Here is a 26,806-nt window from a genome sequence, read left to right as displayed (position 1 = left end):
AATATTCACAAGCTTGGAAATGATTCCCTGTCTTTTGGCCACTAGCTGGGAACGTTGCTCATCTTAGATGTGTGTGAAGGCACTTTGCTTTCTTTGACAGTTCAGAGTGTACAGAGAGAGGTCTTGGGACCAGGTCATTACAATTAACCGGGACACACCCGAGCCACTAAAGTAACATCTGTTGTGAGAAAACAAACTTTCTACTCTATAGTCCTCATGGAGATGGTTAAAAAACTGGAGTTCCTATCGTGTTTAGTTTGGACTGATTTTGGTTCAGATAATAACAAACAGCAGTTGAATTATCTCCTTTGACTCATGCTATCACTCCACTTTATAATCTTTATCTCTTTTAAACCGTGAACAAAAATGCAAAGTAATGATTTGTATTTCCTCTAGTCAGCATTCTCCTTTATCACTTTTTAGAGACAAATGTCCAACCTTATCAGCATGTTCTGGATTATTCACCATTACTTTTGTAGACAGATAAGGGATTTATGGTGAAACCTAAGTGGATGTTTTCATTTTTAGAATATCATACTTGGCAGGATGTCAAGATAAGCAGTTGTTGGATTATAATAACTGTGTGTGTGTGTGAGAGAGAGTGTGTACTACTTCAATAATTTAGATGTAGGTGTTGTGTGTTAGTATATATGTCTGGTATTTGCACGTGTTTCTATGCAAATCGTTTTGTGTGCATGTGTTTGTGTTTCCACAATATTCTCATGTACTCATATCTCTCCCCAGGTTTAGATTTCCCTCGAAAACTGTTTCATGTTTTTCAAATGAAAAGGGAGTTAGTTCACATCAGCTCGTGAGGAGATTTATTTCAAGAAGTGAAATAAATACGACAGAGTAGAAAAGACGCTGTCGAGATTATTCTAGTTCAAGATGCTGTTATGAACTATGTATTGTACATGTTGTTAGAGCAAGATAAGAAGAGAACAAACCTGAGTCTTTCACTAAAGTTATGAGTTTTCTTAATGTTTTCTTAATGTTTTCTTAATTTCCCAATTCTTCTCTGACTTTGCTGTTTATGTTTTGTTCAATAAAGAAAACCTGAAACCTGCAGACTTGAAGTGTGATTTTATTGTGTTTTGAGTTTTGGCTGAGAAACCTGCATATCTAAAGTGAGAGCATTATGTTTTTAATAGTAGTTATCTTTTCAATTATCTGTAATTTATGTCAGTTATAATGGATCTCCTCTCCTCTCCTCTCCTCTCCTCTCCTCTCCTCTCCTCTCCTCTCCTCTCCTCTCCTCTCCTCTCCTCTCCTCTCCTCTCCTCTGCTCTCCAGTTGATCAGTTTGTGTGCCACACTGAGGCCATAGCAGACATCGTGATCCTGGTGGACGGCTCCTGGAGTATCGGTCGGCTCAACTTCCGGCTGGTCCGCATGTTCCTGGAAAACCTGGTCAATGCCTTTGATGTTGGTATTGATAAGACAAGGATAGGTGGGTCCCTGCTTCTTTCCTTCTTGAACAAATGGGACTAATATGGTCTCCTGATGTTTGTGCAAATGTTTTTATTGCTCTGCAGTTTTTTTTCCAATCACTTGTACATTATAACCGGGCCTATTAACTAAACATCCCAAAACCATGACGCCATCTACCAAAAGACAGACCCAATTCCCAAAACTATAAACACTATTCCCTTGTTTTCACTCATGCGCTCATTTAGAAAGCGCTGGCATTCAATATCATTAACTCAAGTCATCACAGCTGGAACCCAATTAACACACAATTCTCCAAGTGGAAACGCTGAGTCAAAACTGTTCACACACACCAGATCACACACCACATCAGAACATCAGGATAGATAACAAGGTTGGTTCACTTGTCTTAGAACAATGGATCCACAAAGACCGGAGGCAGAATAAATGGGATAACTGTATTTGGTTTATATTGGTAAATACATGGAAATCATTTTAATGTTATTCTATGTTTTTTACTGTATCAGTTGCATATCTTTACAGTACATTTACTTTTTCACTCAATTTCAGTTTAATTTACCACAGTACACTGAGGAATTAAACATTTTGAAAATGTATATATGTGTTGCGCCATTATTCATTACAATATCAGGCTTTGACTGTAGTGTTTTGAATTGATCTCACCAGTGTGTGATGGCTTTTTTGTAGTGTGTTTGATGGCTTTTGTGTGATGTCTGAAGGCAACCTTAGATGTAAGATGACATGGCTTTGAGTAGGAGGTTTGGTTTTCAAAAGGAAGTTTGAAGTTTGTGAAGATGCAGTTATGCATTTGTGTTTAGAGCTTTGGGGAATGGAGAATAATTTCAAGAAATGTGTCTTTGCAATCGAGAAAAACTGTAATACACACATCGAGTCATCTGTCTATAACTGTGTGATTTTTCTGTATTAGTCAGCTGTTTTTTTGAGTCATAAGTCAGAACAAATCATATAAGCAAATGACATGTTGTAATAAAAGGCTTAAATTTAATGTCTGTGTGTGTGATTTTAGGTTTGGCCCAGTACAGCGGTGATCCAAGGATAGAGTGGCATCTAAATGCTTTCACTACTAAGGATTCTGTCATTGATGCTGTCAAGAATCTTCCTTACAAAGGAGGAAACACTCTCACAGGTGCTGGTTTTCACATGTTATACCAAACTTTTTTTTGTTAACTAACTGGTTTAGTTTGTGAAAAAAACTATACTGTTTTTCCCTCTGTCTTCACTCTATAAAATTCTCACCCTATAATGCTATTTCATTCTCTTCCTGCTCCTCCTTTACCCTTTATCTTCTTTCCCTTAAATCACATTTTCATTGTCTGTGTGTCTTTTTTTCTCCCTCCTGCTTCCTCTCCCTGTATCTTCCAATTCTATCCCTTTTCTTTCCCTCCTCTTTCTGTTTTGATCCCTCTCTAGGACTTGCATTGACCTATATCTTGGAGAACTGTTTCAAGCCTGAGTCTGGCTCACGGGTTGGTATACCAAAGATTGGGATCCTCATCACGGACGGAAAGTCTCAGGATGATGTTATACCACCTGCAGAGAGCCTGCGAAATGCAGGGATCGAGCTGTTTGCTATTGGTGAGGATGGACACACACAAACACAGTGAAAAAGAAGATGACAAGTCTGTTAAAAATCACTTCTTGTCTTTTCTAAATACTTCCATTAATGTCTCTTTGAATTCAGCTTAGCCACACTCCTGCTGTGCTACAGAGCATTTATATGTGGGAGTGGTTGTTGAGGCTGACAGTCAGTCTCATAATTATAATTCAGACGTGTTCTCTAAATGTCATCTGAGCAATCATATACATTTTCCCCTCTTTTTCCAGGTGTAAAGAATGCTGATGAGAATGAGCTACGCTCCATCGCCTCCGAACCAGAAAACACTCATGTCTATAATGTGGCCGACTTCAACATCATGAGCTCCATCGTCGAGGGACTGACCAAAACAGTGTGTGAACAAGTGGAGCTGCAAGACAAGGACATCAAGCAGAGTAAGAGGAAAATGAGACACATAATGAGATAGAGACTGCTTAAACTGTGCAGGAGTTATGCATATGTAATCACTCAGTGGTGCATTTTTATGCACACACAGTATTTTAGTAAAGGTCAAAGTAGAATAGCACCTATGCTCTGTAGCTCCAACTCTTTTCAGTTATTTGAGGCAAGATAAAATGGTCTTTGAGAAGTTACATCAACAATTTGCAGTGTGATCACTTCAGCTATTTCTAATACATTTTTAAATGACTGGATGATAAAAGCAGCTATTGCCTCAGACAGTAGTAGGTTTTATTATTTGAGTGCAAATGCAGCCCTATATTTAGATGGAGCTTGAGTGGTCAGAGATTGTGGTACTTAATGCAAAGTTTCTCCACAGGCGACTGTGGTGTCATGTAACTTATGAGCTCATGGATTCACAGCCAAATAGAAATTATATCCTGCAAAATGTAGATTATTTTAGGACATATCATCTTTCTTCATCCTGCTTCTCTTTCTCACTCTTTCCTACAATAAGTTTCCACTTCTGTAGATATAAAGAGGCAGGATGGAAAAAAAAGAGAAAGAGGATGTCTTTAAAAGGACATCATAAATCCTGTTTAATGTGTTTTGATTTTATTTCAACACTATCTCTGTAACTCTGATCTTCTGATCTTCAGTGTGAGTGAGTTTTTCTACTTAAAAGTTTCTCCCTGGGACTAATTTTATGTAATCTGATGCAATCTGTTTTCTTATCCTTCCCTTTCCCTCTCCTTTTCTTTTTTCAGAGCAGACACCGGAGAAGATTGGGGCGCCACTTGACCTGGTGACATCAGAGGTTACGGCCCGGAGCTTTCGAGTTACATGGAGCCACTCCCCAGGAGATGTAGAGAAATACAGAGTGGTTTATTACCCTGCACAGGGAGGAGAACCACAGGAGGTAAAATCTGTGTTTTCTGCTAAGACCACAGCTACATGAACTGTACTGAAAAACTGCTTTCACCAAGTTTCACCAATCACTGCAAAATGAAAATAACTGTTTATAGTTAAAAAAGATCAGTGTCACTGCAGTTTATCTTAGAGCTATACATGCATAAGCAGGAGCTACAAAATACTAGAGTCAGGAGACTAAAGGGGGGCAGGGAGAGGTTGGTTTAGGCTGGGATCTGCTTTTCCATTATACTTACTGCACCAGTGGGAGTTAACTGGGGTCTTCGGGCAGGTGTATGGATTGAGACACTGGTGGTATCATTCATCGATACCTCTCACTCTCATCCTTCCATTCATGACTCCCCAGAACATCCATGCAGGTAATGAAGGCTCACTAGAAATGATACTCTGGCTGATCCAAACACCTGTTTGATTTTCCAGAACATTTGACCACAGAAGCCATTAAATCTTTTTGCTTAGCTGGGTTTACAGGGACCAGATGTTTTGGAGCCGTATTTGAAGAGACCTTTCCAGCTGGCTCAAACTGGTCCTAATCTTTATCACAACTGTCATCCATTCAATTCAGAATGAAAAAATATTTTTTAGCCTCAGACTTGTGTGCTTTATCCCATTCAATAAATCGACTGCTTTTCCCCACCACTCCCGTGCTCTTTCAATCTCTCTTTCCTGCCCTGCCGTCTCTTCTCTTTCCTCTCTTGCATTCATCATTTTCATCTTCCCCCATTTATTGCCCCACTTTTCCTTTTCGCTGCCTTTCTCTAACTTCTATCACTCTTCTCTCATCCATTTCTGCTCCCCATCTCTCTTTCTGTCCCCTCTATGCATCTTTCACCCCCCCCACTTGCACTCCTCCACCCCAGGCTGTAGTAGACGGCAGTGAGACTTCAGTGGTGCTGCAGCATCTCAGCTCTCTCACTGAATACCAGCTGGCTGTGTTTGCTGTGTATGCAAACGAGGCAAGTGAAGCTCTGAGAGGATCAGAAACAACCCGTAAGTTTATTCTCACACACATGCACGCACGCATACACGCAGAAATATACTAACAAAGCCTCACGCCAATGCTTCGGTCAACATCTGAGATCACAAGTTAATAACAATGGCTAACACAGCTTAAAAGTTTGACAGGCATGGTAGCCAGACATATTGAAAATGATGCACTCATAATACAAGAGGATGAAAACATCCAAGAAGATAAGACAGCGTTTTTCACCCTTTCTCAAAAGTTAAAATCCTGGTTCACAATTTATGAAACTCAAACCCCTGTTTGTAGGTTCAAACTTAGCCCAGTTAACATATTAGTGTTACATGGAGATTTATGCTTTACTAAATTAAGACTGGTTGCACCACACAAACTAGTTAAGCCACTGAAATTAGATAAATATTTGCATCCAGTAACTGCCTGGTGTAACTGTTGCTTATTGTTAGTTGACTGAACTAGTTAAAAGACAGAACTAACGTAAGCTCACTAATATGTGCCAGGTTAGATTGAGGATTTAAAGAGGTAGGCTATACCGACACGTCTGGCCTGACACTGGATCTTAGTTCTGTTAATAATCATGTTAATGGGAAGACTTACAATTATATTTCACAGAAAACACAACACACCTCAAATTACAATATTATTCTTGTAACATTAGACCAAATGACCAAATAATGTTGGTTAGGTTTGATAATTAGATACCTCCCTCTCACTCTTAGCTACATTAATAACTAACGTCTAACTCTAAAACACACAGATTTCTCAATGTATTCATATATGAATAAAGCGAAGTCGTACCCACAGTACAATTACAAAGTACTGTCAGTTATGTTTGGTATTAGGTAACACTGTGTAACGCTACAGTGACTGGACAGCGATACAGATGTTTCCTATGAAGTGATTAAGTTCTGATGGTGCAACCTGTAGTAAATCACTGGTTTGAAACCAGCTAGTAGTTGCTAAGAATTTTGAACGGACTTTACTTACTGCATGTTTTTCTGTGTGTGGTCGCGTATGTGTATGTGTGTAGTGGCTCTTCCCACAGTGACGGGCCTCCAGCTGCTGGATGTGACTCACAGCACCATAAAAGCAAGATGGGACAGTGTGGACGGAGTATCTGGCTACATGTTGCTGTATGCACCTCTTACAGATGGTGGAGACTTGGATGAGAAAGAGGTGATGACAAAAAAGGAAACAGAAAAAGAGAAAAAGATAAAAAAAAAATAGATAAATGCTTATCGAGCTCATGGTTTTATGTGAAATATTAAAGTTTGTGTGTCTTCGCTTGCAGGTCAAGGTATCAGATGCGGTGACAGAGCTGGAGCTGGATGGGCTGACCCCTCACACTGAATACACTGTCACTGTTTATGCTATGTATGGAGAGGAGGCCAGTGACCCCATGACAAGCCAGGAAACTACATGTGAGTAATGCACACACACACACACACACACACACACACACACACACACACACAGATTTGTACTTAAACACACCTTTGGAGCCCAAATGGTTCAAAATTTCTTCAATTTGCAAAACCTTCCTCTCTCTAAAAGGGTTAAAATGCAAACTGGATCTACCAAATATGACACACATAAACACACACACTTATATTCATCTAATGCTATCTCTTTCTTTCTCCTCAGTACCACTAAGCCCTCCCAGCAACCTTCAGTTCTCTGACATCACCCACAACTCCGCCCACATCAGCTGGGACCCCGCACCCACAGGAGTTAAAGGTTATCGTATCATGTGGATCAAGACAGATGACCAACTCTTAGAGGAGGTGTGTGTGTGTGTTTGTGTGTGTGTTAAGCATTTCTCAGTGATTTTAGGTGCTTAAAATGTAATTTTAAAGAGTATTACGTGACAGCATTTGTGTCCGAGAGCATCTGGATGAGAACAGATGAGAAAGTGAAAAAAGATAGAAGAGATTAATAGCAGGGATTATTCTTCTAATTATGAAAAGATCAGATTGAAATGAGTTCAGAATACTCCTGGAAAATGTACAAATATTGCAATTATACAAGAATGATATGTGTGTGAGCATTCATGTGCATAAGTGCAAGTTGGAAAAACTTGCACATGGTAATTAGCGCCAGTGTGTTCACCAGGAGTTAGCAGCACATTGCTACATGTTACTCCTAAAATGTATTCTTAAATTTGGTCATTTTATATATTTTTAACTTTAACTAACTGCCCATGCACTCAGGACCATGGAGGCACTCAAATATGATGTGTGTCTTCTTGTCTTCTTGACAAAGAAAAGAAGAAATCAATACCTCTCAGTGGCCTTTTTAGCTGATTGTGACTGAACTACTCTATTATTGTATAGACTTAACTCTGGGTTTTTTTTGTGGATATAACATGTCTTTTTTATCGTGCAGGTGGAGGTGGGTCCAGTGAGCTCTTATGACCTCAGTGAGCTGACATCTCTGATGGAGTACTCAGTGGCCATCTTTGCTCTGTATGACAATGGCCAATCGGTACCGCTCACTGATGGATTCACTACCAGTAAGAGTCATTGTTTGAGTGTAAGAATGAATGAGAAAATACATTAGTTAGATAGCTAGTTAGTTTGTTAGTAAGTTATTTAGTAAGTTAGTTGAGTCTTGGGACTCAGTGTGAACCTTGACTTTAAATATGAATCATGTAGATGACAAATGCTGGACCAGTGGTAATTATAAAATAAATTTGTTAATTAGATTTTTTTTATAGTCCACTTTGTTCCACAATGCTGTTATTCCATTTCCCAATCCCCATTTCTGCTGAGGATGATTTTGTCTCAATTTCCTGAAAATAGCTGTATCAATACCATTAGAAGGCGAGCCATTTCTCTCTTAGTGCCAAACAGTGTTGAATTTTATTACCCCTACTGGTCCTTCTGCTATTCTGGCGGTCTGCCTATCTCATTTACACCTCAGCATAACAGCCCAGTCACATTAAAAGGTCATTTCACTGTCCCTGACTATTCCGTCACGCTAACAGTTATTGATTTGTTGGAATATCCCTTTAAGCAACCAGCAGTACTGAGTCAGCTGAAATAAATGTATTTCTGGCAAGCAACTATTAAAGTACTCACTCTAAAATGTTATGTTCATTTTTATTTATCTCCTGGCAAACTTTGTTCAATGGACCAGGTCTAAGAAAAGGAGCTTCATAAACAAACACAAGTGTGCGATGACTTTCAACGTTTTTGAGTGAAGCTGTAGGATGTGGTAGGAGGCTGCATGATTAGAGGTCACACCAATCTGTTGCTGTGGTGCAACAGAGTTGCTGGACGTTGTTTGCTTAGTAAACAATTTAACCTTGTTCAACTAAAAGCTTCTGCAGTCATAAAAGCAGCAGTCTAATTACTGCAAAGGTAATGTGCCATTATCCTAATCTGAAGTTCGACTTTTATCATACTGCATGCTGCACAGTGGTGCACACAATATTTTAACTGGTACACATTTTCCCCCATATTCCATCAACACACAGAGCTAGACTATTGGGATGGTTTGGTACACAGAACTAAGTGAATTGTCAGTTCTGTGGAGCTGCAGGTATTTTGGGAAAAGCACGACTCAAACTTATGTGTGTATTAACATTAGCAAAAAAATCAGCATAAGTGTGGTTACAACACGTAGTTGAAAAAACAATGCAGAACACTGTGTGTATATCTACACAATCTTACAGCATATTCAGAACAATGCTAAAAAAAAACAGAACATACGAGTATTACAGTATTTAACAATGGAGGAACAAAAGAAAGTGTAATAAAGTTAAGTTTCTTTCTCTCTCTCAGCTCCAGTTCCTGGTCCTCTGAATCTCCTCTCCAGTGATGTCAGTACAAACAGCTTCCAAGTCAGCTGGGATCACTCAGCCAATGACATCATCCTCTACAGACTCTCCTGGGCACCGTTCACAGGTGGCGATACAAACGAGGTCAGTACTACTAATATCCAATAAGTAAATGTGTTTGTTTTAGACACAGTTTTCTTAATGATGGTTTTTCAGCAGCGAGAAGTAAAGCACATGACGCTGTAGAACATCATCACACAGTAGACGATATCCGTTACCACTATATAGGAATGACACATTAGGTTTGAGTCCTTGGCACAGCTGCTGCATGAGCAAACCACAAATCCACCCCAGTCTGACAAATATTACTCCAGTAAAATTTGTAATTTAGCATCAGAAGATAAATAACCATCATGGATTCTGAATTTTTCAATTAGGCAGCGGCCCTCTTATTATCTCTATTTCCAGAGGAAGAAGTGGCTGTTCTCCATGTGCCCAGATAAAGAGGAAGCTTGCGCTCTATAGACTTACATATAAGCTTAACTACACTACTGGTAGCTGGTAAAACCCCTGGCATGGCTGAGTATAAATAAAGTCTGAATAAATCTAGAAATTAATGGCTTGGGTGTTTTATTACCATGATCTGGGGTTTAGAGACAGCTGGGAGGCAGCGATAGAGAGTGTATGCGTGTCTGCATGTTGTGTGAACGTGTATGTGTGTGCTCGTGTGTTTTACTGAGAGTCATCAGAGCTGAAAATAACACTCTAGGGAGTTGGAGAGGTGGGCTGATAATACAGCCAGCACAAGAGAAGGGATGCATGCAAGCTTCTCTCTGTCTCTCACCCACATACTGTAAACATGTGCGCACACGCACACACACACACACACACACACACACACACACACATTAACGTCCTCCACCGACTGCCTTGTATTGTTACATCTGAGAGGAGATTAAACAATACAATCACACAGCCACACAGAAACACAGTGAGAGAGTAAAAGATTACCAATGTTACGATTTTATGATAATCCAGAGATGCCTGAGAAGAGTAAATTATATAGTTGTTGATTCTTTTTGCCCGTCATGCTGTTTTGTTTGGATTCATTTGCATTACTGGTGTCCTGATACCTTTTTTGAAAGCAGATTTTGGGTCTTTTTGTTCTCTTGGTTTATCAGTAAAATGACAGATTGGCTCCTCTTTTTAATCAGGGAAATACTACTGAGGGCAATGCTGCTTGCATGAAGAGAACAATACAATAAAATATGGAAATACATCTTGCTAAATGCAAGTGAATGTAAGAAGAAAAGGGAGAGAATGAATCACTAAAGATGTACTTGCGCCAGGGAAAGCATAAATGGCTGGCCCCACCGGTGAAATTTGCATGTTACAGAGCCTCGAAGGGCTCTGTAAAGAAACAAATTCCTGCTCATAATCTGGTTTATTGAGTCATCCGCAGTAAATTCCCAATTCAAAGTTGCTCTCCGTGGAAGCAAGCTGTACTTCTGATGACCTCTTCGTTATTTACTTTGGGGTCTGATTCATTTTTTGTGTCGTACAAATTATAGACGTCGTTTGGACTTGTGTAATAGCAGCTGGTCCTACTGGCTATCTTTTTGTATTCAGGGGAAACCACACTTTTCTGAATTACTCAAATTGTTACTCATCTTTGCAGGTGTTGCAATGGCTTTATTCAAATCTTATTTTTGTTTAACATACAGTGTATAGTAAGTACATTTAAATGCGGTGTGCTTGATGTTTAAATTATTTTTTACAATTTATTTTACACAGCGTTACAACAAAATCTATGTACAAAGTGTAGCTGATTGTTTTCATAGACACCAGTTTAAAATATGTGCCACTGTTTCCTGCTGTTTTCTGGATTGAAATTACGAGTGCCGAGGTGATTTGTTAATTTGTCTTTAGCAGCTTTCTCTAAAACTCTGTGATGACCTTGGTGTTAGAGAATAATTAATCTTGTCGGACTGCTGGTTAATGCCCCAAATTTTATCACATCTTTAGCGTAACTAAGGAAACTCTTCCTATTTATGTCTATCTAGCACCTATAGTAACAACAAATAAAAGTGCAAAATAATAGAAGGTCAACTAAAACATCAAAAGCACTTTATGAAACACAACATGACAAAATTTGATAAAAAATGGAAAGTACTTATTAGTACATGTTTGACATGGTTTTTTTGGTTGTTTTTTTTTTTTTTTTTTTTACACTTTTTCACTAATATCCAGGCAAGTTCAGCCAGTAATACAGAGATCTTTACTTACAATATTTTCATTGTTAAAAACAACAATTACAGTAAGACAAAGATGAACTGACAGCAGGTAAAATCTTCAATTTATATAATGTTAAGTTCAATCAAGATGAACTGGGGAAAATATAAAAACACAGAAATACAGCCAACATTTTTCTGAAGTAGATTTATTGGAGGGAATATTCTGTATTTTTTGAAGTCTAATAATGTAATGTGAGACAAAGGCTTGTGTGTGTTTCTCTTCTGTAGGTGGTCTTGAGTGGAAGTGATAACAGATACATCCTGAATGGTCTGAATCCCTCTACTGAGTATGAAGTTATGTTGACGGCTGTATTCGAAGACGATTCAGAGAGTGACACCATCTCTGTCATCGAGACCACATGTAAGAAGCATCAGACACCATGTATTGTTGTTACTAACTCAGGCAGTCTTGTGTTTGCATTATCTAATACATAAACTTGACAGAAGTCAGAGTCAAGGGATACTTTTCAGAGATAAGAGAAGGAGACAAGTGTAATTTCATGAAATAAGATCTCCTTGGTTGCGCTGATGTTGAAATTAGCCTGTGAACTAAGTAACCCTCTTCACCAACCCTTTTTGCTTCAAGTGCAGCAGCAAAGTGCCACTGTCTGCTGAGGAAAACAGTCCAGTCCAATCACATATGCCTTTTAGGATCATAAAATTTGCATTTCAGAGTTCAAAGCGTAGCTTTGCTGGAGACCAATTGCATTGATTTGTTTGTCCCCGCTTATCTCAGAGGAGGGAAATCTGTTTTTCCATCAATGATTTGTTATGTATTTCTATCTAATTACCTTAGTTATTGATATAGAGAGTTGTTGAGGAGGGTTTCAGTCTAATTATCTGATTTATGCTCTCTGTATTTCCCCAGTGACCGAGACAACAACGATTGCTCCTACAACCGCAGGTAAGCAGTGTCCAAATAGCCAAATTAAGTCCAAAATGTCAGTGGTGAAAGTGCCCAAAGCATCATACTCCCAATATTATACATGTTGACAGTTTAATAACTGACTTTTAGCTGTATGGCAAATGAAAGGGAAGCAACTTTAACCTTGACCTTGCCATGGTGCAGTGTGACTGAACAGTAAACTGAAATGACATGATACACTTAGACATATGGTGTTTTAAATTGTGCCATGAAATGTATTTTTTGGTAATATCAGTAATGTTAAAACCTTAAGAGTGTGTCTTAAAATAATTTTGCTTGCTTGTGGCCTTTTAATTCAAACGGCAGCAGGCTAAGATCAAATGGTTCTTGCTCTAAAGAGACTGGCCAAGTTTTAATCATGGTTCAAGCCAAAGCATCTGTCTAGAAAATCTTCTGCCACTGAATAGTGAAAAGCTAGTTGCCAGTGCGTGTTGATGTTGCCAGAGTGCAACCACAGTTCTAGTAAGTTCAAGTGTAGTTTCAGGAAGTAAAAGCAGAATTACTGAGAGTTTAGAAAAGCTCCAAACTGTCTGTTCTAACTAAAGTTGACGAATGCAAAACTGAAAAACTGATAACATTGCAGGACGCACCTTATGAAAAAGTCTTTAAAGATCTTTTGTGTGTTTACCAAGTTGGCTTCACCTCGAGACTGTAGCTCAGACTTCATTATCTCAGGAGGCCATCTGGATTGTGTTTTGTTCAAGGAGCAGGCCACAACTAATCGAGTCAGAGCAGTTTCTCCACTCATGCTTCTACAAACTTAAAAAGCAACATGTCTCCTTTACTTAAGTCTCTGCTCCCTATCCTAGAAACTTTAAAATGGCCCATCTGCTTTGTTTAAACCTCCAAGTACTCCTGCGAAAATCACAACTTAAAGTGGTCGGCTAAAAGACAGCGAGTCGCCTGTTTTTTAAATCGAGGCTGCATTATGTATCGTGTCCTCACAGCGATTTTCATCCGTTCGGGACTGAATAGACTTTAAAAAACATGTCTACTTGGTTTAAAGACATTATCAGGACTGATAAAATAGAACTCAGTGTGCTTTGTTTGAAACTATAATTCAGGGTGAGATTTGCTGGGGGAGATGGTGGGGATTTACCCCCCTCTGGTCTATATATCTCTGCCTCTGCTGAGTTATTTTTATCCCCGGTGGGGACAAAAATTTATCCTCCTCATAGTGATTTATGCTGCTTCACCCACAGATCATATAAAATATGTGAAATAAAAATAGGCTATTTAAAAGAAAATGTAAGTAAAGCAATAGAGATGACACCGCGTCTAGGCTACGTCTTGACGCAGTACATGGATGAGGGGTTGCCTCCTTCCCTGCCCGAAGATTTGCAGAGATGTGGGTAAAAGAGGGGCGACACGCGGCGGATGACCCTTCCATACACCCTGCGCGTAGAGCTGAATTAAACAGTGATTTGCAAGAATGACATTAAGTGTATCGTCACGTCTGGCCTCGTGATGCTATCCACAGAACTGAAAGGAGCATTGGGGGATTTAATTCTTATTAAATTAGCATTTAACCCTTTGTTTTATTGTATATAATCACATCTCCTATGTGTCTGCATGAGGAAAGGACAAGGCAGGAACTTGACATCACATCGCTGAGAATGAAAATATCACGCTGCTTGATGAATTAATTTACTTTTAAATGGATTCAAATATTCCTGCAGTGGTCAAGTTCAAGTTTCGTAATTGTTTTATTTAAGTTCATAATTATTTTATACATGTTACTGTAACAGCTACAAGAAAGAGCCTGTTTCATGGTCTATATAGGCCCACTGTAGTTCTGGTTTATTTTTATGAATAAAATCATTTTAAAAACACCCAAACACACCGCCCCCCTGAGATTTTTCTCAAATCGCACCGTGAAAAATATGCACCATTGAGCCAGATGTTACTGCTGACTCAGCATGTTGGCACTCTGACACTAGCTGTTTCTTTGACTTTCTTTTATCATACTGACGTTTAATATTGGATTTTTCTAATCCACAGTTTCTGGAACCACACTAAAAGTGCGGGGGAAACGTGGCTTAAGCCAAGATTTTCTATGAATTTTGTGTGTATACAGTATATCCTACAGTACAGTAACTGATGTCTGTGATGTGGTGGCACAGTGGCACGTCAGGCGGTGAGAAACCTTCAGCTGAGTGATGAGACCACCCAGAGTTTAGAGGCGTCGTGGGAGCTGGAAGACCCCCACGTGGAGATCTACAGGGTGTCCTACGCCGGCGTCAGGGGCAATCACAAAGAGGAGTCTGTAAGTTGATCAAGTTGTGAGCTGTTTCTGTCAAAGAAAAATCATCTATAGATTACACTTAATTAAGTACGGATTTAAAGGTTTAACGGACATCTGCTGTAGTGGAAGTAAATGCTCTCTGTTTTCAATTATTGCTCTCTCGGAAGCTATTTCATTTACATGCATATAGTTTCTAAAATCTCCCTCCTTATTGTCCTCTGCCACTTAAGTCAGAGGGCATAATAGTCTCAAATACACACATCCGCATTAACACACACAAACTTCTCCCCTGGTGAGTCATGGACACCGATTATGTGGAATCGACAACACTAGAGTTGTGTTTGGAGGCTGTGTCGTGTTATTTCACGCCATCAGCCAACTGGATGGCACCGCAGTGGTCAGTGTTGGGTCATCTGCTCCAATCAGAAAACTGATTATACTTTTTGTCCCGGTCCACTCGGCCTCTCCTTCCTGATCCATCTATCTGTGGTAAGAGCCCTTGAGCACACTGCCATGTACTGACCCTGATCTCTGATGCACACGCACACACATACAGTACACACATACATACTCGCTCTGCCTCTCCCTTCCTCTCCATCTGTCCCTCGATCTCTCTGTTTTTCTCTGCTTTTCCTCGCTCTTGTCCTCTCCCTCGCCACCTCCTCTTACTCTCCTCCTTCTCCCTCTCTTTCTTCCCCCCCCTCCCTGTTTTAATTTCCCAATGTGGTGTCAGAGCCGTAGAAGATGGAGAGGCCAGGCCAAGCCAGAAGACATTCCATTATCTTTTCAGCAGCCATTTACCTCACTGGGAGCAGAGATGGAGGGCAGCAGAGAAAAGAGCAAACGAAACAAAGAGAGGTGGAAAAAGAAACAATTGCTAAACAAAATGGGAGAAAGGCTTAAACCTGTCCTCTGGCGGATAGATAAGGGTTGTTTCAGGTCGCGCCTTTTTCTGAAAGTTCGGATGTGTTTTGATGTGGATGTGTGTGAGAGGCAGATAGAGGGCAAGAGTGACAGTACAGGTAATTGTGTGCATTTCACAAGGTGTGGTTGTGTGTGTGTGTTTTTGTGCTTGTTTTTGTACTTAAATAAATTTGAGCATATGTGTGTGTGTGTGTGTGTGTGTGTGTGTGTGTGTGCCTACTTGCCTGTGTGCATGCCTGTCTTTGACAGGTGTTTCAGCACCAAAGTCAGAGTGGACAGCTCCTCCCACCTCATTGGTTCAAACAGCTGCACCTGACCTTACCTTTACACTTATTCCTCTCTTTCTCTCTCTTTCTCTCTCTCTCTCTCTCTCTCTCTCACACACACACACACACACACACACACACACACACACACATACACACAGGCCATCATTTGGTTGGGCATCAGTGCTGTTAGCACAATAAAGAAAAGTTAATGTCTTTGCTGGTGTTTGTGTTTAAGTCTTTTTCTTTTTGGAAAGCAGACTCTTTGTTAAGAACAGAAAGATGAATGTTTGAAGGTGTTCTGGTGTGCATATCAAATAATGTTTTTCTTCACAAATTAGAAAGTTTATTAAGAAATGAGCAGGAGAATGTTGACTTTTATCTTGGACAGCAGTCATGGATCTGAAGATGTTCAAACTTTCCATTATTCTGAGCACTTTTAGAAGAAAGAACTGATAAACTTTTTAAGCCAACATGGATGAAAAGTCCTAAAAGTGGAAAGAATAACAGGGACTTTGACCTCCTATAGTTGCATGTCAGCTGAGCAAACTTCTTCTGCTAATAAAGATATTGTGAATTGGTTGAAAGCTCCAGAACAAGCAAGTAAGTGGATTGAGGTCAAGAATAAGCTGTCAAGCTCATCTTTAATTACTATCTGGATTTAATTATATTATAAAACGGCAACATCAGGGTTATGAGGCTTATTTTTCTTAAAGTAAACACACCAACTATTATTTTTTTTAATAAAGAAGTACCTTCCTTTTATCTAAATGAAGGAATAGTTTTAGAACTTAAAAAAAAGTGCAGAGAAAGAACAAACTTCAACACTTATAAATGAAAACCCAGCAGTAATGGGTTTTTTTCATCTCTTTTCTGCCTCACCGTTGGCCTCAACTGACTTTATTGACTGAACTGAAGTGAGCAGAATTCTTGAACAGTTCAAATCCCTGAAGGTATGCGCAGCATTTTGCAGGCTCTCTCTGTTTCACCAAATTAAGCCTGGCCTTCATCTTTTCTTCCAAATATCCCTATAAGCCGGTAGAGAAGAGAACAGTCTCTGTATGTTGTCTGCTTTATGATGTGTGTATCTATCCTTCTGGTGTGTGTATGTTTGTGTATGTCTGTGTGTGTGTGTGCTTGCATGCACGTGTGTTTCTGATTTGTATGCCCCTTGTCTGCCTGTTAGTCCCAAGTGAGCAGGACTCATTGCTTTAAAACTCCCTGTACTCTTCAAATGTGCCATGAATGTATAAATGTGTGTGTGTGTGTGTGTGTGTGTGTCTCTAGGTGTTAGTTCCTGGTGATCAGAGGAGAGCAGTGCTCCAGCCTTTACTATCAGACACCCAGTACAAAGTGACAGTCACACCAGTCTACACTGACGGACAAGATGGCATCAGCGTTTCTGCCTTGGGTGCCACATGTAAGCCTTACAAACCCACAACACACACAAACCCGACACACACACACACACACACACACACTCCTCTAAATTATTAACCGCCGGGGTCAACTCTCGGTTTCTCAATTTTCACTGTACAAAGATGCAGCTCCCAGTTTAGGAAAACACATGAAAGCACATCAAAACTGAAAGCTAATGAAAAATGAAATTCATTGCAGTGAGCAGAACATTCATTTGCATTGTATTAATTTCATGTTCATTCACGTTCCTGAAGGAGAATGTAAATTAAAGCAATGACAAATACTGATGCGTTCTTAATTGTCTTAATGAAGGCTGATCATAATTACAGCAGCGCCTTTCATTAATGAGACTATTAAATTATTTTGCTCAGCTCTAATTGATTTTCTCAACCATTCTCTTGATTACTTCTTACAAACAGTAGTGATTGCCTCCTCGTTGTTCTGAGAATTGAAATGTCAGATGAAATATGTCATCATTTTAGATGAGGTTGCTGTTGCTCGCCATATTGTAAATAAAAACCTCTTCTCGGCTTGGAAAGCAGCATAGTGATGTACAGTGAGACATGATTGTCTGTTTTCTGAGGGAGGAAAACTGTCTTCTTACCTAAATCAGGGCCTGGAGAAATTCACATCCTCAACAAATTCAACCAACCCTGGCACTTTTTACAAAAAAAACAGAAATTTTGCAGTGCTACCATAATGTATGCTTCACAATTTGTTGAAATGGACATAATTAAACCAAATATCAACAAACCATATATAGAGTTCTACAAGCAACAAGGAACAAAATGAGTCGTATACAATCAGAAGAAATGACATCACTTGTCCTCTACAGTAGAATATTTGATTTATTTTCCAAACTATCGAACATTTCAATGTTTTGCTTATTTCTTGTATCTAAAGTTAAGTCAAGTGCAGACGAGCTCTTCTATGTTCTGATTTTGTCTGGTTTTTTGGCAGTGCCCCTCTTGTCTCCTGGAAACATACGTGTGTCAGAGGAGTGGTACAACCGCTTCAGGGTCACCTGGGACCCTCCTCAGTCTCCCGCTGAGGGTTACAGGATTGTTTACCAGCCCATCTATGGTACATACACACACACACACACACACACACATAGAGGGAGAAAACTAATGCTAATCCCAGCAGCATTTGTATAATGAAGCAGTAATCCTAATATAGACTCTCAGGGATGACCTGCAAAATGTGTCCTCAGTCTTTGTTGAGGTGTGATGATCCTTATAAGAGTAGAAACACACACACAGATGCATTTACTAAATTCTGTGTTTCTATCTCAAATAAATTCATGCAGACACACACTGAGGCACATGGTTAGGAAGTGGTAGACAACTGTTAGTCGTCAAGTACCAGAATAGCTTGTCCAAACACACTAATCTGCTTGTTATGGGAGGATCCACCAGCAACAAACCTGTGACAGACATGTAGTAGCTGAAAAAAACAAGATACTCTGAGGGTGTTGTGGCTTTCCCGATAGTGACTTCTTAGTTTTTTTCTTTTTAATAAGAAGCTTAAGCCTTCACGGAAAACCTCTGCAATCCAGAACTGAAATAAGACATAACCCTTCCTTATTTATTCATTGTCTTGAAGCCAAAAGCCAATTTTCACTGTTCTGCTACTTTTCTAGTGCTAATTGTTTCATCCTTTCAAGACAAGGCTGTAGTCTTTATAGTTCCATGTCTGTTTTCTGTCATCTAAACGCAATTAGTGTGTCTCTGGGGATCCAGCTTCAAACAGACAGACTGCATTAATCTGACTTTAGGAATTAAGTTGAAGGGAAATAAATTTCATCAGTCTCCTGTTTTCATAGTGAGAGTCTTGGTACGTGGATTGAAGAAAAGTCCCTGTGTGTGAGAATGTCTTCACACGCACACACACACACACACAAACACACACACACACACACACACACACACACACACAGATATACAGCTACAATATACTTAAAAACATGCACACACTATTAAACAGTGTTCCAGTGGGTAGTGTGCTGTAAAGATAATTGCTGCTCCTCCTTTACTTTATTTTATTTTTCTTCTTGAATGACTTTTGTTTCTGTTTTAATTTGGCTCTTTATAATATTTATGCAGGATTGTTATTATTGTGTAGCACTTTGTAGCTGCTGTTTGAAAAAAAGCTGCATTAATAAAGTTTGTTATTATTATATCTTTGTTTTAATTTCAGTGACCTAAGTGTGTAGATACAGTGAGCTCCTTCATACAGCAGGGAATGAAACATTGCCATAGTTCAGTAAAGATGTGTGTGGGTTGGTGGACGTGTGTGTATTTGTGCAGGTTAGTGTGTTTGAATGAGACTGTAATACCATAAGTCTCAATATAGCACAACCACCTCGACTCTATCTGTGTCAATCAGCTTTATTTACTTTTCTACCTGTAACCTAGCAACCTTTCAACAGACCGGCTAGGTTTAACAAAGAAATGAGCTTCAGAGTCCAAAAGGAATTGTGACGACTCTGTCAAATCCGTTGTATATTATTGTTATGGCTTTTGTCATAATGGTCAATGTCAAATAAGATTCTATCAATAATCTGTCTGGACTGATGCTTAAATAGATTAAGTATATCAAACCTTACTACTAACTTATCTCTCTTAGAAACTGTGTAACTAACCAAATTTACACAGTATGTCCAGTAGGTGACAGTCAGCTGAGCCCTGTCCACCTTACTGTTGCTACACTTGCCAAACTTTCCGTTCCAGCACAGCAGTTTTACCACTCTAGCCCTAAACAGTTGTTGGAAACAATGGGTTCTTGATTTCAGACAGAGCTAGACGAAAGCAGACTTCTCATTTCTGGCCGACAACCATGTTGACGGCTGAAATGACAACTGTCTAGCCAGCGTTAACATTAACTCCATCAGTTTGTTGAACATGCTGTCTGTGGCTGACTGAATGTTTCCAAGTGATTCATTTTAAAAGGAGAACAATGTAGAAGGTTTTATGGCTAAATACATGGTGTAGTGATAAGAGACTGAGGCCATAGCTGCATGTCCCAGGCAAAAAGCCAGGATCCTTTCCAGTTATTGATCCATGCAGAAGACATGGAAATAGAGAACCAGCATTGTTCTTGTACTGCAGTGTAACAATAGAGCTTGTTTAGACCTAGTTTAGTATAATATGGGAAAATATAACATACAGACTTCTATGTCGATCTAAGAAAACCTTGTTTGTATGCTTACACACTTGTTAGTATTTTCAGGCTGTATAATTTCAGTTTAATTTTAGCTACATTAGAAAAAGCTTTAAGGATGAAGACTAATGTGCTATCTATAATGTTGCTAACAAAGGAGTTTCAATTCTACATGGGATTAAAATGGTCTGACAAAAATCACAAATCTATGTTAATTGAATTTGCAGGAAACTTTATTCTTGTGTAGTGTGTCACGCCTACATAATACAGCCGCATTCTCCCTGTGCTCACATATGCATGTGTGTGTCTTTCTCAGTTCCAGGGCCAGTTTTGGAGACAACAGTGGGTGAAGATTTGAACTCCGTGCTCCTCCTTAATCTACTGAGTGGGACGGAGTACAGTGTTCATGTGACGGCTTCCTACCCTACAGGACAAAGTGAACCACTGCTAGTGAATGCTAAGACATGTAAGCATCCCCATCATATATTTCCATTGTATGAGTAGTGAGTAAATGGTGTATGTGATAACTGATTGTGGAAATAACTCTTTATATTTTCCTTCATAGATATGAAACTTTTGTCGGCACTCTAGACATTATAGGAAAAAAATGTTATATTGAGTATTGGCATGACTATAAATGGAAAAGTCTGTCTTGCTGTTAATTTGATGAGACAAATTGTTAATGATAATAGTGAGGTTTATAAAAATGACAACTTAAATGTAATTTTAAATTGAACTTTCCCTGAAGATAACCTTATTTCCTTTTGGAAGGTCATGTCTCAATTCAAAATGAGTCATTCCAAAATGAGCTTTAGTGGAGACATCGCTGTCTCCTTAAGTTTTCCGTCTAGCTTTGTCAGAAAGGACGGTGTGACTATTAGAAGAAGGAGACAGAAGCAGTAATAGCAGAAAAACAAACTAGTTTGAGGAAAGTGAGAAAGGTACAACATGCATATTAACTGCCTGCTGATACCATTTGCTTTAATTTCCATTGAGACTTTAGCAAACACACAGATAGACAGAAGGATATTAATATTTCGCAGTCAGCCGGCGAGAACAATCCCTTTTGCATATAGATGTGGTATCAGTAGGTGCAGCAAGACCTAATGCTGGCTTCTCGCCTCTCTCATCTAAAACAAATAGACTGTCAGAGAGGCGCAAGAGAGAGAAAGATTGACATAGTGATAGAGAGAAATAGAGAAAATTGTATAGACATACAGTACATGTGAGGGCATGTAGATGCATCTCTTTGCGCATTCTTTCTTTAAACCCCTCACCCAAGCTCTCAAAGTAGTGCTGCATCACCATCTATCATCAAACATTTCTGTTGTCTTTTGGGCTTACTGTCTTTGTGTGTGTGTGTGTGTGTGTGTGTTATGGATGGGAAGATTTACCGATTCACATCAGCACACTGGATAAAGTTAAAAAGTGTGCACTGGATATAATTTGGGATGAACTTGCGATGCATTGTTTCTAACATCATTGCATTGGTAAAATCTGATTTATTTATATAGAATTATTAGTAGAGGCCCTTTGCTTTTAGTATTTAGAAATATGGACAATAATTTGATATTTAGATTGATTTCTCAACTCTAAACCGTTTCTCAAGCGCACTAGCATGTTATAGTTAAGTGATGCGCTGCCAAAACGTCCCAGGTGGAACTCACACTTAAGAATTATTGTTCCGCACATCAGAAATGAATGTAAGTCTATGTAAACACCCCAAAAGTGACTTATGTAAACATGTGCCTGTGTGTGTGTGTGTGTGTGTGTGTGTGTGTGTCAGAAAACTGCTGCGTCACCTTGTACTTTAAAATCTAGTGTTGTCTTTTAGGCTTATTGTCTGATTCACCAGAAGGGACTCACCAAATGGCGGAGCATCCAGCAGGATGAAAACAAACATGCTCTAATTTTAATGAATTTCTCAAGCACACTGATGCGCATAGAAAAAAAAGGGATTTTCACCTTTTTGTTTTTCTGAAAAGTAATTTCCTTTTACTCTGGAGGAAAATGTTGAGAAATAATACGTAAATATAATAAGTGATTTACACATCATCTATAATCAACAGAGGATTGTTTTTGATACACAGGTTTTTCTATTCAATTGTGCTGCAGTAATGTGCCATCCTTTATCTGTTCTTTAATCATCTCCCTGTAGAATGAACAATACAATTCCTGCACACCTTTCTGTCTCTATAAAGCTCTCATAATGAAATACGCTTTCATAAGAAGACACAGATAAAATAGACACTGACATACAGATTTATCAACTTTCCGTATTTGAACTTTATAGTCTGTCTCTGGTGAGGCAATTAATGACAAATTTTGAGGACTTTCTTTGCTCTTTTTAAACCCATTTCTATACATACAGTACAAAAATCATATATATTGAAACTTTTTATACATTTTTGGCTATTTTCCTCCCATACTTTTCTATTTGTGCCTATGGTTTGTCACATTTTATAGTGTTGGTGAGGGGATTAAGAAACACATACTCTATTAGATGCAAGCAATTCACAGTGTGCCGATACAATTTCAGATGTATTAGATTTTCACATATTACACTGGGCATAGTTAAATTCATTGTCCATATTCGTTCTTTCCAGTGGAGGAAGTCTGATTTATTAGGGGGGATGCATTCAGTCATTTGTCATTCTAATAAGGGAGATACAGTGACATGTTTCCCTGGGTATACTGCATTCAGTGCAGCCTTAACATGGGAGCCAACTGGCATATTTGCACCAATAAATTATACATTCTAGCATGTACCATAAAAAAGTCATTATTGGTACCTTGAAGACCATTTAATGAAATGAAACTGTTTCCTCCAAATGCAATTTTATTTAGTTTGTAATGCGGTGTTGGCGCTTCAGCTGTGCAGTAAAATTAGTTTTCCACAGGACCACTGAAGGGTGCTCATCCAATCCGTTCTCAAGAAACTTTGTAGAATCAGTACAGTGTCGTAAAATGGAAATAATATGTTTTTTTCAAAGATAGAGAGAAATTTAACTTAAAGTCACTGTTAAAGGGTTACATAATGAAAAGCAGAAGTTGAAAGAAGACATAGTGTTGTGGAAAGTAACTGAGGGTGTGGAGGTTGGGACAGCAGATGGGTGTAAATGTTTGGCTTCAAGTCTGGCAACCTCAGCACACATGCACAAAGACACACACACACACACACAGATGCAATTTCTGACTGATTGCAGTATCTCCATATGGTCCACTATAGTTTATATCTATGGTATGCCTTTCACTCTGACCTTTGGATAATTAAAATGAGCAACTACCACACAGAGTGCTCAGTTCCCTCTTCTTCTTTTTGCACTTTTCACCTTTTCCTTTTTCCTTACCTCATTTACTAAGGTAAAAAAAACAACAACATAGTTTTCATGTTTCAAAACTGGCTTTATATACAGTATTTCCACTTTCACAAACCCAGCAAATTCAAGCAAACCCATGCTCCATTTCACCAAAATGTGTTTGTTGTCTTCTTAGACTTGTATAAATTATTGCTGCAGACAAAAGTGGGGGCAAATGTGATTCAGATGTTCCTCAAAAGAGGGAATAAAAAACTTTGATCCTAACTCTATGAAATGAAACAAAAATATGTGACCTGAAACCATTTAGTCATCATTTTTGACCACTTGGCGTGTAACAGAGTGTTGGGGTGCAATAAACAAGACTGTGCAAAACTTTGGACAACTTTGGAAATCGAAGCCAAATGTGACACTTTTCATTGGTCTTGAACCTGCCATTTTGCCTCTGTGAATATGCCAAAATCATTCTGTTGGGAGTAAACTGCCAGCCCAGCAGTCTTAACTTATATGTCCCTACATTATGTGCATTCACATGTGCTTATACACATGCTCGCATATGTTCATATATGTATGTATGACATGTACTTCTGTGCATGCTACTGTACATGTTGCTTCTCTGAGTGTATGAGAGTGAGTTTGTTTGTCTTTGCATATTATTGAAAGGAATGATGGGTTGTCATATGCATTATTCACTAGTATTTAAAATAAGGCACCTGCCATATGGTCCCAGCATAAAATAGCCATTTACTTGCGCAAGAGCCAAGCTTATTTTATACCATCAGCAAAATCTGTTAACAAGGGGGGAAGGAACGAGAGAGAGAGAGAAAGGAAAATAGAGACAGAGTAGCTCCTCTGAGATTTACTTGCTTCCAGTACACTAGAATCTCACTACCAAACAAGCTTTAGCTACTTAAATTGCTCATGGTGTTTTGCATTTTGCTGCATCGTGTCTCATTGTTTCTCCACAAGACAGTTAAACATTAAGCCTCACTAATTTTGTACTTTATGCGTTGTTCAAAAATCTACCCAACTGTGCCTGGATTTCCATCATTCCCACTTTAAGTGGATAGTACGTTAAATGTTTTTCTTTCAGCTATCATTTCAGACGAAAGTTCAAGTTCAGTGCCACTTGACTATTTGATGCATCATAATGACCGTGTAGTCAAAAATGTAACCTTAACCAAACTCCAGTCCTAATGCTGTCTGGATTATGGATAATGGATTACATTTTACACTATTGTGTCACTTAACACTCAATAATGTATCATATGCATATACTCCCCAAATAACCAACTGACTAAATTTATGTCAAGAGTTTACTTAATGATATACCTCTGCTAAATTCATCCCAGTTCAAATAAGAGACACCTAAAAGCACCATGCATAAAATGCAAAGTAGCATAAATTAACATAGTTTTGGGCTAGACGGAAGATGTTCTGCTTTCATGTTTTTCTTCATTGAATGTATGAAATATACTCAAATAAAATACATGATTGTACAATCTTCATGTGTATTTCGAAATATTTTGCATTTATTTTAATGCTATATGTAGTGAAAAGATAAGTTCCGTCACCAGCTCGATGTGTGATCAATGAGACTTTTCTTGACTCTTTGTCATTTTTCTGTCCATCTCTTTCTCTCTCTAGTGTTCCTAGGTGTCTCTGGCTTGTCAACCTACCAGGTGCATCACAATAGCATGTGTGTCCAATGGCAGCCTCTTCTACATGCTACATTATACAGAGTCTCCATACAGTCTACACTGAGTAAGTACATTTTAATGAGCATGTACGTTCTGCCATCTCTGTTGTTAAAAGTGGTGAAAGTTAGTTCATTATTTGGTTCAGTGCTTTTTATTAGTTTTACTTTTTGTTTGAGACAAGTGGCTCACACCAAACTCTAACTTGATTGACTTTTCAGTACCAAATTCAAATTAAGTGCAACATCAACTTTCTGAAATGTGGCCTGGATCACACATTTTAAATGCAGTTTAAAAAAAACACAAAAAATCTTCAGACAGAAGTTTCCTTCAGACAGAGCTTCGGGTTACAAGCAGTAGTCCTAGAACACATGCACAGACACACAGTTGACAGCTGTTCTCATCAACATTTCAGTGTGCACTTTCAGTCATCCCAACATGTTTCACCGTTCCACCTTGTGAGAAACAAGGTATTTGCCAGCTAAGTGACTGGAATACGATTCAGTCAATAAATCGAGAGTTACGGAAGTAACTAAGATTCTATGAATTCTGGATGACGACCAGGGATAGTTTGTAATACCTTGATATGCATCACATGATGGTGCAGAAGGTTGAGACATACTGTAATACTATAAAAGTCACACGTGTGACCTGGGTGATGCAAACAATCTGATAAAGGGATCTGGCACCCAGCAATCTTCTCCCACAGAATCTTCTCGTCAAGACTCTGAGTGAAGAGTCAGCATGAGAAGTGAAAGTGGAGGGAAGGCATACAGGAAGCAGTCCGGCCAGCGGTGTGCCAGCATGTCCTGCCCCAATGGACTGATTGGTTCTGAGAAAGAGAACCACAGTGGACAATGTGTCAATGTTTCTGAAACAAACAGAATGATGTCGGCCCTGCCAGGGTGCTAGAGGCTGAAGGTACTTGCTGGAGACTTACTATCCTTCTGTGGTGCCTCTTGGGGTCAGCGCCCAAAACGCTGACCCAGATCTGCAAGGGGTGCAATGAAAGGAGCCCTAATGGCTTTCGCCTGGACTCTGGGAGTCAGACTCCCATGCCTCTTGAGCGGCTTGGGGGGTCAGTTGGTAGGAGCTCCGTGTCTGGGTGCCCTATTCCTTGGTGTCCAAAAGGGTGAAGGGTGCCAGGATGTCTTGGTTTAGACAAAGGTGCCCAGTGTAAGTCAGCAAACTATTGCCTGACTTTATTCATTTGCGCACTACGCTCCAAGGCCTGTTGGGCTGCAGGCCCAAACATCTGGCCTGGAAAGACAGGCAGCATGCACAATGTCTTCCTGCACCACTCTGACAAGAGGGACTGGGCAAACCACACTTGGTTGCAGGCCAAGGTCAAAGTGGAAATCAGTTTTCTGAGCTCTCTGGTCATGAAAGTGAACGCCTGGAACAA

General features: G+C 39.2%; 1 protein-coding gene across 4 annotated transcripts in view; it reads left to right on the top strand.

The window, feature by feature from the left end:
* The window catches only part of col14a1a (collagen, type XIV, alpha 1a), a 150,330-nt gene that overhangs the window by 40,136 nt on the left and 83,388 nt on the right, over positions 1-26,806 (top strand). For all 4 annotated transcript variants that reach the window (XM_044359600.1, XM_044359599.1, XM_044359602.1 and 1 more), the window contains 18 exons: positions 1,294-1,449; positions 2,476-2,595; positions 2,880-3,044; positions 3,294-3,458; positions 4,230-4,381; positions 5,253-5,382; positions 6,402-6,547; positions 6,663-6,792; positions 7,016-7,155; positions 7,757-7,883; positions 9,157-9,296; positions 11,675-11,807; positions 12,315-12,350; positions 14,495-14,637; positions 17,094-17,226; positions 18,186-18,308; positions 20,704-20,853; positions 25,352-25,468. In XM_044359600.1, the coding sequence (XP_044215535.1) occupies positions 1,294-1,449; positions 2,476-2,595; positions 2,880-3,044; positions 3,294-3,458; positions 4,230-4,381; positions 5,253-5,382; positions 6,402-6,547; positions 6,663-6,792; positions 7,016-7,155; positions 7,757-7,883; positions 9,157-9,296; positions 11,675-11,807; positions 12,315-12,350; positions 14,495-14,637; positions 17,094-17,226; positions 18,186-18,308; positions 20,704-20,853; positions 25,352-25,468 (2,406 nt within the window). The remainder of the gene's footprint in view (positions 1-1,293; positions 1,450-2,475; positions 2,596-2,879; positions 3,045-3,293; positions 3,459-4,229; positions 4,382-5,252; positions 5,383-6,401; positions 6,548-6,662; positions 6,793-7,015; positions 7,156-7,756; positions 7,884-9,156; positions 9,297-11,674; positions 11,808-12,314; positions 12,351-14,494; positions 14,638-17,093; positions 17,227-18,185; positions 18,309-20,703; positions 20,854-25,351; positions 25,469-26,806) is intronic.

Source organism: Thunnus albacares, chromosome 8 (assembly GCF_914725855.1).
Source record: "Thunnus albacares chromosome 8, fThuAlb1.1, whole genome shotgun sequence".
Taxonomy (NCBI): domain Eukaryota; kingdom Metazoa; phylum Chordata; class Actinopteri; order Scombriformes; family Scombridae; genus Thunnus; species Thunnus albacares.
The sequence above is the reverse complement of the archived record's forward strand: the minus strand, read 5'-3'. Positions and strand labels throughout refer to the sequence as shown.